The sequence below is a fragment of the Maniola hyperantus genome, chromosome 3 (genome assembly GCF_902806685.2).
Source record: "Maniola hyperantus chromosome 3, iAphHyp1.2, whole genome shotgun sequence".
NCBI lineage: Eukaryota > Metazoa > Arthropoda > Insecta > Lepidoptera > Nymphalidae > Maniola > Maniola hyperantus.
Genome location: NC_048538.1, coordinates 5,686,213 through 5,702,771, shown reverse-complemented (window position 1 = coordinate 5,702,771; position 16,559 = coordinate 5,686,213). Strand labels below are relative to the sequence as shown.

Sequence of the window (16,559 nt, the reverse complement as noted above, 5' to 3'; positions counted from 1 at the left end):
TGTTATTCCAATGAACCTATAATAGTTAAGGTGCCAATAAAAAGGTGGTCCTGTTACACTGCGTGCATTAAATAGATAAACCAAAATCACATGGATCTTTGACTTTTCAGTGTTTTATTGTTTTCAATTCACTAATAAATTAAGTATTATTGTTAAATTAATACTTGTTTTGAAACTCAATAAAACACTGTAAAGTCAAAGGTCTATTGTGGTTTTGGTTTACCTATATAATGCACGTAGTAGGTACCACCTATTTATTTATAGGTATAGTAGGTATATATGTATATAGATACCTATAGGTATGTATACAGTTACAGTTGTAGGTGACCAACTAATAGATGGTGCTAAGTTTGCATTAGGAATTTGGGTGACATTAAAATCTTATGAGAAGGCTCTCTATTTCCAGTGTATTACTTTACTCTATGGTGGTGATTTACAAAGTGCCAGGCCAGCAGTAGTTCTACAATAGTTAATAATTTAAAATTTATTATTAATAAATTTTTGGAAGTACTTTAAATTTGTTTAAAGTAATTTATATTAGAAGTTTATTCGCATTCAAAAAGTTATAAAGACTAATCATGATAAATGGACGTGCGTTGCATTTTGTTTTCAAAGTGGCTGATAGAACACTTACAGCCAAATTCTACCGAGAAGTACTGGGAATGCAGGTAAGATTAAAGATTTTTTATGTTAAATTATACACAATCTTGTTATATTTCACAATATTTTCATAATTGTTTAGTCATGCGAAAAGTTCTATCGTAAACAATTGTCGGCGGTGTTCTTGTGATGTATAAATAACTTGCAAGGTCATGCTCATATAATTACCGAGACGCCGGTTCACAAGAGCTCGTAATTTAATGGAAATAATAATACTTGGAGCATAAAACGTCATTCATTGTTTTAAATATGATTTTTTGCTCTTACATCCTTGTTAAATAAAGTTTAGTATCCTTATTTGGTTGTCAGCCAATCCGAACCTGGCCTGCATGGTGGACTTTTTATTTCCCTCTTATTTTAATTTTCTTATCTGTTTAAGGTACTTCGTCATGAAGAGTTCAGTGAAGGCTGTGAAGCTGCTTGCAATGGGTAGGTGTTCGTAAATAAGCAATTTTATTATAGTACTTAAAGTTTGCCACTAAAGATCCTTAAGTAAGTATTTTAAGTATTTTAAAATCAATGTAAAACAAATAAGTTATTATATATTGCTAAATCACATATCATTTACAGCTCACTTAATCTGAATGTGGGTACTCAGGAATCTAGTTCTGAGTGGCTTAATAAACATTAATGTAATAACATATTAAATACTTAAATAAGTAACACCAAGCACTGAGGTATTGTGTTGGATTTTTTTAAAATAGTAGGTATCTAATAAGAAAGTGGCAAAATCATGTTCTTGAACAAATTTTGGATTCATGTAGTTGTACAACATATTATTACACTATGTTTTACCTGATTTTATAAGAAAGACTATTTCATATATTTATGTGTTGACTTTTAATTGGTTACTTAAGCTTTTTAAAGAAAATTGCTAAATTTAGTAATTAATAACATTAATACATTATCAATTTTATCCTGACTTTTCAAACATCCATAGTAATGAATGTGTAATAATTGTAAAAAAGTAATAAACTTACACTTAATTAAGCCCATAAAAGTTAAATCCTCTAAGTGAAAACATTTGTTTTCAGTCCTTATGCAAACAGATGGAGCAAAACTATGATAGGCTATGGTCCAGAAGACACACACTTTGTTGTTGAACTCACCTACAACTATGGAATCACACACTACGAGCAAGGAAATGATTTCCTTGGCTTGACTATACAGTCCAGTGAGAGTCTGAAGAGAGCTGCTGCAATGAACTGGCCTATTAAAGAACAGAACAGTTTGAAATATGTTGAAGCACCAGGCGGTTACAAATTCTACATAATTGATAAACCACAACCTGTCGACAAGGGTGAGTAGCAAATATTAAATTATATTTTCTATTTTTGTATGGGAATGAGATATTTATATTGCATATTTATTGCTTAGCTATGCTGTGTATAGGTATTAGGCATAAAAATATTTGTTTGCATTAAAAACTATTTTGTAATTATTTTATGTACTCTCTGTTTATTTTTCTACATACTGCATGTAGTAGCTATTAATATAAAATGAATTAAGTATTATTGCAGAATGCCTGTATTTAATTAGATATTAGATAAGACATGTAAGTGTCTAATATTTATTGATATGATCTCTTGATTTTATCACATACCATTGTCTTTTGTCATGTGACTGCCATTGTATTAGAATTGTTGTGAAATTTTGCACTTTGATGTATTCTGTTAACTCAGACTAAAATATAAAAATAAACAGTAGGTACATTGTACAATGTGCAGGGTTCAATGTTAAAATATGGAGCTGGCCTAGCTAGACAAGCCAATATTGTGCCCATTAATAATTAAATATTCTTACTAGCTGCAGCTTTTTATTACATTTTTTTTATTACAATTTTTTATTCAATATTTTAAATTTTTCTATCTGTAAGAATCATCCTCGTACTTCAAGGAATATTATAAAAAAATAATTAGCGGAATCGGTTCCGCTGTTCTCGAGATTTGCGATCAGCAACACATTCAGCTATTCATTTTTATATAAAAAATATTTATGTTAGCATAAAAAAGGATCATGTATCACTTTAATGGAATTAATTAGTATGCTCCTTGGAGAGGGTACTCATCAAATTTTGATAAATAAAATGTTGGCTTAGTGTTTCGCATATTGCATATTATTGTTAGCAACCCAATATGACAGATATATGACAAACAAAATTACACCAAGAATAAAAGGGTATTCATTTGAATTGAGTTTTATATAAATAAAACTTAAAAGTTTCCGAAAATATAAAATGTCTACGTCTACGTCTTCAGGATCCTAACTATCTCTCTACTTATCATAATTAATTATGAAAATTCTATGTTTTTGAAGTTAGAAACTGAGTGAGTAGGTAAGTGAGGCCTTTTGCAGCGGGAAAATTTCAGATCTCATGGCCAGAATCCAGAAATTTTACACGGACGAAGTCGCGGGCAACTGCTAGTTTATAATATTACAAGTATGGTTGAATAAACAATTTTGTTATATATTTCAGATCCAGTAGTCAAAGTGTCATTGGCGAGTTCGAATCTAGCAAGATCCATTGAATACTGGAATGGTCTGTTGACCCTTAAGATCTTTGAGAAGACTGACAAGTCTGTGCTTCTTGGATTCAGCGAAGATCAAGCCAAGCTGGAATTAGTTGATATTGGTGAGTTACAACTCCTTAAAACTGTACTTACTAGGTATACAGGGCAAAACGCTATCAAAAACAAAGACAGGTACTGAAGATTATACTGATGTGATACCATTAAAAAAACGTGAAAAAATATATAAAAAAATCATATATTGTGGAAAAGTTCACGATATATTGCAAATAAAATATCTGACTGACGCTAGAGGTCGACGAACGTTGCGTAGGTAGGCCACTCGGAGTCAATTCTGCGTCGTAGGCGGAGCATAGACCCGAGTTTTGCACGCTATACATTGCTGGTTTGAAAAATACTAAATAATAAATATTAAATATTGAATTACATAAAAATAATAAATATTGAATTACAGGAATTTAGGTCAAGAAAAATTAAACTATTCCTAATACAAAGAACAACTTAAACTTAGCTATACTATAGCTTTTATAACTTTCGGAATTTTAATATTACTGTCAGCCTAAATTAGACCTAAATCACCTTGTTTTAAAGGTGTAAAAAAGAACTTTGTCAGATAGAATTTCTGTTTCACAAAGTTTTTTTGTAATTTGTAACATATTAAACACTAGATAATGCTCGCGACTTTGTCTGTGTGATGGGCCATGAAAAGCTGGCAGACAGACAGACGCACAGACAGATACACTTTCGCATTTATAATACAATGGATACCTACAGTCAACAAAATATGGAAATAATGATTGCTTTATAGTTTAAAGTTTAATCTATGTATAGGTATGTTGTATAATGTGCGCAAAAGTAACGAGATCGGAACACGAGGTATATGACTGCGCATTGTACAAAAACGGATCTCAGCTGGGCTTGTGTCATTAGGGCGTTTGTGCACTCATTCGTATTCATTTTCGTAAAAATACGAGGTGGCCGTCATACAAAATGTACATACGCTTGTGCAGACATACATACCACTATGAATCGTATTTTTAGGAAAATGAAAGTCCTGCGCTAATCACCATGTTGCAACTCCATTTACTTTTAATCTTCCTGTAAAGATAGAAAGATAATAAATGAGAATGTTAATATTACAGGTGAACCAGTGAACAGGGCAAAGGCATACGGCCGAATCGCTTTCTCCTGCCCCTTCGACCAGCAGCCAATCATCGACAAGAAAATCCAAGAGGCGAAAGAAAAAATCCTAACACCCCTTATATCCCTCGACACTCCGGGCAAGGCTACAGTGCGCGTCATCATCCTGGCAGATCCCGACGACCATGAGATCTGCTTCGTTGACGACGAGAGCTTCCGTCAGCTGTCTCAAGTGGACCCCGCGAGTGACGCCGACTTAGATAAGTTTATCAAATCTGATAAGTCTCGCGCCTAGGCGCTTGTTCACGTTAGTGAGCGGGCGCGGTGGCGGGTGCAGCCATATCAAATGTACTTTATACAATACTCTATGCATGAAGAGAAGTTAGTACAGGGCTCTCTCCCAATATGTAAGTTACCTAAGTAATCCTATACAAATGACAAAGACAAAAGTCAGTGGGCGTTAATAATTTGAGTCACGTACTAACGAAACCATGTTTTCGAATTTAATTTCGAATGTTTTTTGAAAAATGTTTGTGATTGGTTGGTGACGCAATATGGTTAACGCACTGAGATTTACGTTTCTGTCATTTGTATGGGATTACGTAACATTGAGAACCCTATACCTACTAACTTCTTTCCGTGGGTAGAGTATGGTTGATTACAAAAAAAGAAGTTATGTATTATTAGTGGTGACCGATCAATTGACAAAAAACAAATGACAAAGTTTCATTTCCCAAACAAATTTTAGCAAAATTATGAATCGTTTTATGATCGTTATAAAAATTATGTTTCTACAAATAATTCACTTGATAAAACAAATTACCAGACAAATTGTCATTTCATAAAATATCATTTGACAAACAATTGATTTCTTTAATCGTGTTAATTAGTAAAACAACATATCGCACTTTTTTTTTGATAAAATGAATTGTTTGATAAAATGAACTGTTTGATAAATACTTTAAGAATTCACCAAATCTTTTATATGTCGACCGGGCCGACGGAAGAGACCGCTTACTATAATGGGGGGTCTCTTTCCACCCAGAAAAAAGGAGCCCCGTCGACGGGCCCCGGTCGACGAGAAGAGACCACCACTATGGTGGGGGGTCTCTCTCATCCCCCCCGCTCCCACCATCAAGAGCGAGCGAAGCGAGCTCGGGACTTTGGGCACTCCGACTCGGAACGGTTAGGTTAGAAGAGGATGGCGGGGTCTGAGACCCCGCCATCCCCTTCGTGGGTTATTTCTTTTTTTCGCACCCAGAAAAAAGGAGCCCCATGATATTATTGCTGCGTTGCATAGGGGTTTGCATATGTATCCAAAACAGACTTTTTGTGTGTTTTTTGTTAATTAGTTATTTTATCAAATAATAAATTTATCATCTATTATTTTGTAAAATCGCGAATTTGAAAAACAAATTATTTGGTGAAATAATAAATTTTTAAATGATATTTTAACATTCAGCAAATTTGCAAAGTAAAACATTTGTGAATAGAATATATGTCAAATGATCTTTTGTAAAATGATATGTTTGCGGTATACGACGTTTGTGATTTGATTAGTTTTTCAAAAGTTTTTGGTGAACTGATAATTTGTCATACGTTTTTTGTCATTCATTAGTGAACCATTATTAGTATTTAAATATATCAGAAGAATATTGTATCAAAAATAATTTTCTTAAAAGCTTGCAATTAATAAAATTAGTGTCGGTGAAAGTGATAGAAATATTGGGAGGTGCTAAACAAGACCAGCTACAATCGTAATAATATATAAATAAATATCAGATAATATTTGATTAGTATTACTGGGGTTCTATGGTTAATCAGACTACGACGAAAACGTACCTGTTTAGTTTTTAGGGTTCCGTACCTCAAAAGGAAAAACGGAACCCTTATAGGATCACTTTGTTGTCTATCTATCTGTCGGTCTGTCAAGAAACCTACAGGGTACTTCCCGTTGACCTACAATCATGAAATTTGGCAGGTAGGTAGGTCTTATAGCAGACATTCAGGGAAACATCTAAAAACCGTGAATTTGTGGTTACATCACACAAAAAAAATTAAATTGTGATCATGAACTAATAATAATTAGTGTATTTTCAATTTTTGAAGTAAGAAACCTATATCAAGTGGGGTATCCTATGAAAGGTCTTCACCTGTGCATTCTAAAACAGTTTTTTTTTTTAATGCATCATAGTTTTTGAATTATCGTGCAAAATGTCGAAAAAATACGACTGCCTGACCCGCACTTGGCCGGTTTTTTTTCAAAATCAAATAACCTAACCTAACCATACTAAACTACTGGCATGTATGTATTTTATAAGAATAATAACAATAACCATACAATAAAAACTAATTCCCTTCGAAATATTTACTTAGTTATAATAATAATAACATGAATGTGATATCTGTGGTGGCAGTTTAATTTAGCATTCCTTTAGGTACATTATAATTTTAAGTAATTTTCTATCTTAATAATATGCACTGCACAGCATTATGTAATAGCCTTAGAGCCGATTTTTCATTGAAAACACTGATCTCTACTAATACAAGTACGCTGGACTTGCAATTGTTGGTTTTGAAGCAGCTTGATTTTCGCCTTTTTACGCTGATAGCCTCATGTAATGTGAGCGTACTCTTGAACTAAATGTTAGTGAAGAGACATCTGTCAACACAGAAGCACCATCATTTGACACGAAGTGTCAATTATACTTCCGGGTGCGCTCAGTGGAGTGCGCGCTTCAAAACAGCACAATAAATGACGACCTATCATTTCGTATGGCACACTTCTTCCAGCGTTATTGTATGTGTCCATTTCAGTGATTGTAAATCTGTTAAAACGTCATATTCGTCGGTTAAATTTTATTTGGTAATGAGGAAGTTTCAAGGCAACGTTCAATAAAATTTTCATAGATGGCGCTAAATAACCCCACCACTAAAGATAAAAAATAATACCTGTATCTATATTATGTCAATCAATGACATAGATGAAGAGTAAGAGCTAGCTTGCACTGTAATTTTCCTTACGTTTCTTCCCCACAAAATGTGTAATCATCATGATGATGATGAAAATTTTATCGAACGTTGCCCTGAAACTTCCTCATTGAAAACTCAGCCTAAATTTTTAAGTACCTACTTTTACCTTTTCACGTGTATTTTTGTGTATTCAAATGATAAAATATAAACATTGTTTCGAATACTGATTGTGTTGTTCACTATGCGGAATTATTACCCTTATTATAAATGCGAAAGTGTGTTTGTTTGTTGGTTTGTCTTTCAATCATGCTGCAACAGAGCAACGGATCGGCGTGATGTTTTGCATGAGTATATTTAGATCTGCCTACTGATTCCGTCCTCGCCTCGCCTCGTCCGCGTCGCCTCGCCTCGCCTCGAGTTGAACTTCTGAGAAAAAAAGTCTCGCTTATTCAACGGTTGAACTAATGGGAACGAACGGTAAATTATTATGAAAAAAGAGGACTTATTTAGTTTATCCACCCTAAAACCGCCGCCCATATGGGGCGACTGCACGGTTGGTTCATTACTTAGACCCCATTACGCACGGTCGGTCGCGACCGTTAGAATCAGAAAATTGAAGTCGTCGTGCGTAATGGATATATGTCCCGCAAATTGCATCGAAATGACGTCAGCCGACATAAAAATATACCATCAGCTCGAAACTTCAGTCTGATGCTGACGTCAGTAAAATGGCGGCCACGCGTTTTAGCAATTTGCGGGACTTATACGAAAAAACAGGGCCTGTATTCCTGTCTGCAATCTTCACACAGGTGACGCTAAACTTTTGTACGGCAAATGTGTCAGAGCTTGTTCTGCGTATTCGTTTCGGGGCGAGAAAAAGGACTTTGTATTTATTGAACCGGCGCGGCGTAACGCAAATACGCAGGAACTTGCTTGTTGCAACTTCAGAGAGATCAAGAAGTTTGACATCACTGTTCTAACCGATATAACGTGACTAGTTACCACTGTACCAGCAAAGCCATGCCGCCGTGCCGCGTTCCAGTACGATGCCTTGTAGAAAATAAAGGGGTATGGGTTTAATAAAAACTGACATAACTCTTCCAGGTTAGCCCGCTTCCATCTTAGACTGTATCGTCACTTACCACCAGGTAAAATTTCAGTCAAGGGCTAACTTGTAGGTATCTTAATTAATAAAAAATATAGGTAGGTACCCACCATACCTACCTAATCAACAGTTGCTAATTCAGTTGTACACAACTTTAAATTACTTCTAGACCGGTCCTATAGAGATTTGTGTAGGTACTAAAGTACCATTAATAGGTTTTATTGACGGCCATACTCTCCTTTCGCTATATCGCACTACAAGTAAGTATGTATGTCAAAATTATAGAAAAAAATCCATTACCGGGTAACCGGGGTGCAAGCTACCACTGCACCAAATTTCATATAAATCGGTTAAACGGATGGGTTTCCTGTTTCCAAAAATCCCGAGGGAACTCTTTGATTTTCCGGAATAAAATGTAGCATATGTCCGCCCCCGAGATGTAAGCTAACTCTGTACCAAATTACATCAAAATCAGTTAAACTGTTGGGCCGTGAAAAGCCAGCAGACAAACGGACAGACACGTTTCGCATATATAATATTAGTACCTATGGATAATACCATGGTAAAATATGACGTAGGTACCTACCTTCTTTAAATGAGATATAAATTATTATGTACCTGCTTGAATGGTACTTAGCATCTTTTATTTTAACCCTTTTATTATCATTTGAGAGGCTGGCGAAGAAAACGATGTACATCCTTTTTTTTGGTTCGAAATACAAATTGAACTTATTTCCAAGCAAAACGGCCTAAAACTGCTAGTTAAACCTGAGTCCAATGTTCGAAGTTTTGAATACAACTTTGAAGTCATCTGTCATTTCCATTCCGTCTAAAACTGTAATAAAGTAGTACTTCCAACTTCTTTGATTGAATCCAAAGTTCGCGATTTCGATCAAAATGGCATAACTATAGTAAAGTTTCAACAGCTTTCTTTCTGTTTTATTTTCTCCTGTAAAATTTAATTTTTTTGCAATTAGTTACACCGTTTTAGTAGGTAGTTAAAATCTATAGGATGTACCTATTTGATTTATTGTGACTTTTATGTTCAGACAAGATCAATTGAATGGGTTTTACCTAAATCGTATACAGTGTGTCCTTCATCAAATCATCATCATCATGAGCAACCCATCGCTGGGGCACTTCAAGCCACAGGCACGGGTCTCCTTTCAGAGTGAGAAGCGTTTAGGTCATAGTCTGCCACGTTGACCCAATGCGGATTGGCAGACTTCACACACACTTTTGAGAACATGGTGAACTCTCAGGCATGCAGGCTTCCTCACGATGTTTTCCTTCACAGTTAAAGGAAGTGATGGATATTTAATTGTTTTAAAACGCACATAACTCCGAAAAGTTAGTGGTTTTGGCCCGGGATTTGGACCCCGACCTCCCGAAAAGAAGGCGGATGTCACTCTTAACCACTAGGCTATCACCACTATTATTTATAATTATTTAAAAACCACAATGACTGATGTAGCTATATTTATTATGGCTTGTTTTATAAAGCTAAAAGCTATAATAGGTAGATCTAGATGCCAAAGCTTATAGATATCTATCATATAGTAATATTTCTTTATCGCAATGATTAGGCACAACTTGCGGTGAATAAATAAAATAACTAAGAAATCAATACGTTACCTACCGTCTAACCAACGCACGATAAAGCGTCTATTCCCTATAATACGAATTACGAATCTATTAAAAAAACTTACTTTTGTGTCATGTCATGAATTATGATTTTTAGTAGGTAAGTACTTGTAGATTTTAAAATATGTAATAATAATAATATATGAGCAAAGATATACGTCAATACTTTTTAATTTTTCTGTTCTCAGGTTTCATAAAGTTCTATGTATAATATAGAAAGGGTTAAGCAAAAAGATTCCAATGAAATCGCAGCATCCGTGACTTGGTGAAATTGCTGGTCGCAGTATTTCGTCGATAATATATCGGCGAGCTATCATAAATTTCTTCAGCATCGAGATTCCGGCTGATCAATTCTCGGAGGGCGGGCGGGCGCGTGCGCGGGCGGCGGGCGCGCCGGCGCGGGCCGGGGCCGGCGCGGCGGCCGCGGCCGGGCCGGCAGTGCGCGAGTCGCCGCCGCCTGCCGCGCGCCATGGCCGCGCCGCGCGACCGCTGACGAGCCCGACCGCGCCCGACGCGCGACCAGCCCACCCTCGCCCCACGCCCGACCCTCGCTACGCCGCCGCTAGGTAAAGTACCCTGGCCCCTCCGACCCTCGTGCCCGCTCCTTCCCGCCCTAACATATGTAGCTCACGTTATCGACGACGGCCAACAGTCGCCGCGGCCGTATCTGAACTATAAGTACTGGTGTTCGACGGCAGTGATCGTGCTCACCGTGTGTTCCACTCTCGACTGCTCTCATGCTCTATTGGTTAGTGTATTTAGTGTATGCTCGCAAAAAGCCGCTACCGCTTCATTAATTCACTGAATTAAGCAGCTCTCTTTTGCCTTATACAGGTAGTTCTTGACGACGACGAGGTGTTACATAATGGGCGTTTAGTCGAACACCTTTTCTCCTCTCGCTCAAAGCTCCAGCGACCATAGAGCGCAACATTAATTTTAAAGTATTGTAATTGATATAATTTTTTCAGTAGTCAAGCTATCTTCACTTGGCACACGAAGGTAAATACGCAGAAGGCGATACGACTACAAGCTTCAATTTACTTTACCTAGGTACTTATATCACTTTATCAATAACATTTTCAAGGCTCTACACATCTTAAAGGATATTTTTCTAATCCTTTGTTTGACCTTTCGGTCGAGGTCATACGTAACAAAACACGTCGATATGAAACTGAGTATCCTACGCTACAACCTACCTATCTACCTACGTCGAAGGTAGATAATTGTGTACCTACTACCTACCTATAATAACTATTTGGTTGGGTAACTCTGATCCTAATAATTTCGTTGTAATAATCGAATAATTTAATCACTTTATATTTTAATATTTCAATTTATATTCTTCAAAATACACTTCATTCATACCTTATACAACGTTAGTTTTAGTATATGCAAAACCTGAAAGTAGTTTGTTCAGAATCAGTAACAGAATCGAATTAAGAAGATGACGAACAAAATGGTGTAATTACATTTCTGATCAAAATACTTTCTTTCTGAACGGCTGACTTGGCCGATTGAATACAATTTGCGTACTCATTTTCAAGGATAACGGCCTAAAATGGTAGTAGGTACTGAATTGAGTCCAAAGATCATGATTTCGATCACTGAATAGTTTAACTTGACGACTCATTTCCCAGTAAAACCGCCTCAAACTGTGCTAAAATTGGGTGCAAAGTTCGAGATTGCGATCAAAACGATATATGTAACAACAGTACAGTTTCAGGAGCTTTCACACAGTTTTTTGCTCCTGCTGTGAATTTTATTTCGTGCAATTATACCGTTTTACTCGCCACCACTATTATGATTTTTTATTTAAATGTATACTTACATAAACTACTATAAAGGCATGAACGTAGTGCTTGATGTGACGAGATCTCTACGTCATGGTTTCTACATTCTCTGAATAAACTTTTACAAAGGATAGTCTTCAAAGCAAAGACGCATTAAATTCGGATAAGGACTAAGGTAGTTGAATTTATTGACAAGTTTACTTGTTTCATTCAAAAAAAGCTGCACTGATTTTGATAAAACTTAAATGCAGTTTTTAATAAAGGTCCGCTATCTTGTGAGGTTTGTCCAAGTAGGTACTAATTAGTAGGCACGCGTTAAAAATAATATTTCTTATGCTTTATTCTTGAAAAAGTAGGTTGGTTTATTTAGGAAAAAGAAGGTTTAATTGCCAGTATTAAACTTTGGGTAAAACTGTAAACATTTCATTCCTTTAAAGAATCCGTCTTTTTGAGAATCTCTCCTAAAGCGAACAAAGAATTAATTATATTATGGATATCGAAACTTATTTGATGAAGATTCAATATAACTCAACGGTTAGAGGCTGGACTAAAATCCGAAAGATTGTAGGTTCTTCAAATTCCATTCGCTGCATTACTGTCGTAGACTGTACACTAGTTCATCATGATCCATCCATCGCCGCCGGCTCACTACAGAGCACGGGTCTCCTCTCAGAGATAGAAGGATTTAGGCCATAGTCTACCACGCTGGCCATGTGCGGGTTGGTAGACTTCACACTTCTTTGTTAATAATGTTCTATTATGGAGAACTCTCAGGCATGCAGGTTTCCTCACGATGTTTTCCTTCACCATTAAAGCAAGTGATATTTAATTAATTAAAACGCACATAACTCCGAAAAGTTAGAGGTGCGTGCCCGGGATTGAACCCCCAACATCCGATAAGAAGGTGGACGTCCCAACCACTAGGCTATCACAGCTTACACTAGCTGCCTACTCTTAAATCCTAGCCTAGGTAAACCAATGACATGTCCAGCTATTATGAGGGTGCTGATGAACAAACACACAGACAAACATATTATCTTACCTCATAGTACCTATAGTCATAATATTATTATAACATATAACATACAAGTGACATAACTCTCCTTTTAATCGGGTAAAACACCTGTACAAAAGAAGCCGCGGTTACACTGAATTTAAGTTAGAATAAAATTGTCGTTCTCATTCATTTAAGAGTACAGTGGGATGGCCTCTTTTTGTCAGGGCTTAGAGGCACAATGGTTGAAAAGCCTAATGAGCTAAAGCATACTTGCAGCGGGAGGTGAAGTCCACAACAAAAGGACTCGCTGAATGCGAACTCGAGTTTCCTTTCTCAGACATGGCCCGCGCACACGCCTGCCAAGTGCCAGCGACTTGATTTCAGACCTAATGAACGCCAGTCGTTTATAGCGATTTTCAGTAGGTAGATAGTAGATAGGTACCTATACTTTTAAAAATCTGTACACTACTTACTGATTTTGATGCAATTTTCCCCGTTGTAAACTTGTGTTGATAAGTTCCTATTAGATAATAATTATAGCAACCGCCGAGTTTCTTGCTGGTTCTTCTCGGTAGGAACGGCATACCAAACCAGTGGTAAATCAAATTATTTGACGATTCAAAAGCACTTGTTTTTTTTTTTGTTTTTTTTTTCATTTATTTATTTGCATACTTGTAAAATGTGGTACTTGAATAAAAATATTATATTTTATTCTATTTTATTCTAAGAAATTAAGATATTTTAAGATTCGCAAATGGAGCAAGTTTCAACTTTCAATACACAATTATTTTTGTAGGCAGGTACCTATCCAATCGCCAAAGAAAGTTGTGATTGTCTTTTAGTTCGTCTAAAACACTGGGCGGGGCAAGGCAAGGCTTATAACTAGAAGTAAGGTAACTTATAAAAATAAAATAAAATAAAATAAAAAAAAAGTAGCTTGTACTAAATAACTGTGACATAGTAAATATTATGTCGGCATTCGAAAAGGCTTGCTTAGGGGTGCTAAGAACCTATGTAAATGTTAAACTTAGGTAAGTATAGGTACCTATGTGAATAAATAAATACGAATCAAGGATAGAGTCGAGACTTGTTTAGGTATTTCTCCCAGATGGTCAAATAGATGTCAATTGAAATTGATGCTAATTGACTTATTGACTTCAGTCCAACTGTAAGGTAGGTAGGTAGGTAAGTACCTAAGATAGTTTTATCAGTGGGTAGGTAGCTATTGGTTAGGCGCGTACTTATAGGTATACCTACTCAATGTTTTTGGATATAAAGTAGTGACCCAATATTATGACATAGATACCTACTATGATGATTGATGATTCAATGTGGCATTCGGCAACAGCGACTGAATCTCTGCTCATAAACTATACCTAATAGCCTGGGCAGGTAATTGCTTCGCTCATGTGATCTAATAAGTATTATGAGTGATGTAGCTAATGTTTATTTTAACGCGAATAAGCGCGCACAGTGGGGCCATAATAGGGTACCTAATTATTATAAGTTAGGGAGAGGTATATCGGAGGGTGGTACTTTTAAATTGGTCAGGGTAAACTTCTAAAACAATCCTCCTTTTGTCTTCAAACTGTGATATTATATTGAACCAAGTGCATCTACTTTCATTCGTTCCGTGCTCCACGATCCTGGATCGTAGATCGGGGATCGCCGATCCAAATGGATCTCCCGGTGAAGACTGAAGACCCAGTTATGGGATCGTGACGTTTTACCGGTCACCATGTAGAGATGATGACGCAGTTCTAACTAACAATGATACATCAACGCCGTAAAAGTGCATCGTACGTCAAAATGTTTTCCTAACGTACAGTACATAAACTGTAGATTAAATAAGGATCTTTATTACTACAGAATACACGCTGAAACCAGCAAGGATTTAAAATATATTTAGATATACTTAACTCATGGCTTTTTGTACGCTTGGGAAAGCAGATTTGATTTGACTGATCAGAGTTAAAAAATGATAAGTAGGTACTCAAAATTTCTGAGTTTCTTAACGGCTCTTCAGTAGAATTTGCTTTATAGAATAGAATAGAATAGAATGTTTTTTTATTCATGTAAACTTTTTACAAGTGCTTATGAATAGTCAGGTAGTTTTAATTTACCACTTTCCGACCCCGTGGGAGAGTCTTGACCTCTATGGTCTTGACTTTAGATAGGTGCCACAAGTTAGTCATAATGAAATAAAGATGTTTGAGTTTGAATATAGAACAAAACATAGGAATATAGCAGCATGAGTAAATGTAAAAGTGAACAAGAACTCTATCTACCTACTCACAAGTTAATCTCTTCCAAGTTTCATGCAACCGCTGAAAGAAGCTAAATAAAAGGACGTAATAAAATAGATATCTTTCAACATCTCAGATTAACACTGTAACATAAATCTCTCATCAGTGCATTACTGTTATTTTGTTAGATAGGTACCTATGACTCTTGTAACTAACCTGTGGTCCTACCTAAGAAAGCCCTGTCCTACCTCACTTACTGAACTACCTAGAAATGTTACTCCTAATTTATTTTTAAAGTGGCACGTGCATCATCTAGCAGAAGGATCTTTTGGCAGTGTTGTGCCCATAATAAACCAAGAACTTTTAGAGTATCAGAAGTAATGAGTTCATCAGACAAATGACTTTACGGGGTTTGAGCAAAGGAAGTGGGTGTTCACATATTGAAAACTAACACATTATTTTGAAACGTGCGTTCGTGTATTGGATTTGTATTAATATATTATTGCCATTCAGAAGGGTATATAACTATCCCCACACAATTTTAGGTTTTAGATGTATTTGTATTATACATGTAAGCGATAAAATATTTCACGTTAGAAATCACTTTAGCAAAAGATTCTCAGAGCACCGAGACGCTAGGATTTCCTTTAGGCAGGACGTACAAACATCAGAGCGCTCCGACCCTCCTTCGCATGAGTGTCTTCAAACGCTAAAGTTGATTTATGTATTTGTATTTATAAAAACCATCAGAAGAGTGCAGAACTCCAAGCAATATCTGTTTAACATAGAGATCAACAGACCTATCTGTGTCTCTAGTCAATTCAATTCTAGTTTCAGACACATGCGTGGCCCTACAGATAAGAACGTGTTCCCTCTGTGCACGTTCCCTTGCACTTAGCACTCAATGTATGCAAGCACCGCCGCGCCGGTGGTCCGTCAACACCCGCGACAACTCATTTGGCATTTAGGCATCGACCGCTGGGTCGTTCCCATGTACTACCTTCCCAACTGCAGTTTTCCTCGTTATACGAGTGTTTATAACGTTTTGTAAATTTGACCTTCTAAAATAGTCATTTTATGTTTTTATGTGTTAGTACAGTATTATTATAATCTACTAAACTGATTTTTATAAACTTTAACCTAATATTTTTGTACTCTTTACAACAAATTTTCCTATTGCTTTATTAGTATGGGAGACTATTAGTATGAGAGTCCATGATTGTTACATTCAACCCCCTAAATTCTATGAAGCATGTGAATAGTTACCTCCTATGAGTCATGCTGAGTAGAATTTACTTCAGGTAAATATCATCTTCCTATTCTTTACAAAATCTCTTATCACAACCCCCCGACTTTATGATTCCATGCACCTATTAGATTGATTTATGTATAACCCATCTGTACACGCCATGACTTACAATGTGTACAGTAAAATAATACTTGCCATTGGTATTATACTTGTTTATTAACTGGCAA

At 36.2% G+C, this 16,559-nt stretch overlaps 3 protein-coding genes across 8 annotated transcripts in view; all 3 read left to right on the top strand.

The window, feature by feature from the left end:
* The window catches only part of Ack (activated Cdc42 kinase), a 50,212-nt gene extending 42,688 nt beyond the window's left edge, over positions 1-7,524 (top strand). Inside the window, exons 11-12 of the mRNA XM_069509616.1 lie at positions 4,991-5,016; positions 5,962-7,524. Coding sequence (XP_069365717.1) covers positions 4,991-5,016; positions 5,962-5,967 — 32 coding nt within the window. The 3' untranslated portion in view covers positions 5,968-7,524. The remainder of the gene's footprint in view (positions 1-4,990; positions 5,017-5,961) is intronic.
* On the top strand, positions 432-5,000 carry LOC117996671 (glyoxalase domain-containing protein 4). The gene is made up of 5 exons (XM_034984795.2): positions 432-668; positions 1,040-1,089; positions 1,695-1,960; positions 3,137-3,292; positions 4,331-5,000. Exons 1-5 carry the CDS (start codon positions 579-581, stop codon positions 4,621-4,623), a joined length of 855 nt encoding a protein of 284 aa, XP_034840686.1. The 5' UTR covers positions 432-578; the 3' UTR covers positions 4,624-5,000.
* Positions 7,525-10,479: 2,955 nt separating the features above from the next.
* The window catches only part of LOC117996669 (uncharacterized), a 40,528-nt gene continuing 34,448 nt past the window's right edge, over positions 10,480-16,559 (top strand). For 2 of the 6 annotated variants that reach the window (XM_069509606.1, XM_069509602.1), the window contains exon 1: positions 10,490-10,798. The gene's annotated coding sequence lies outside the window, so the exon portion shown is untranslated. Of the gene's footprint in view, positions 10,799-11,025; positions 11,050-16,559 lie in introns of those variants that run through there. The other 4 variants (XM_069509608.1, XM_069509607.1, XM_069509603.1 and 1 more) reach the window with 4 other exon arrangements.

Coding starts and splice junctions, on each gene's coding strand:
- LOC117996671 (XM_034984795.2), top strand. CDS start 579: ATGATAAATGGACGTGCGTTGCATTTTGTTTTCAAAGTGGCTGATAGA. Junction 669..1,039: donor GAGAAGTACTGGGAATGCAG/GTAAGATTAAAG, acceptor TATCTGTTTAAG/GTACTTCGTCATGAAGAGTT. Junction 3,293..4,330: donor GCTGGAATTAGTTGATATTG/GTGAGTTACAAC, acceptor TTAATATTACAG/GTGAACCAGTGAACAGGGCA.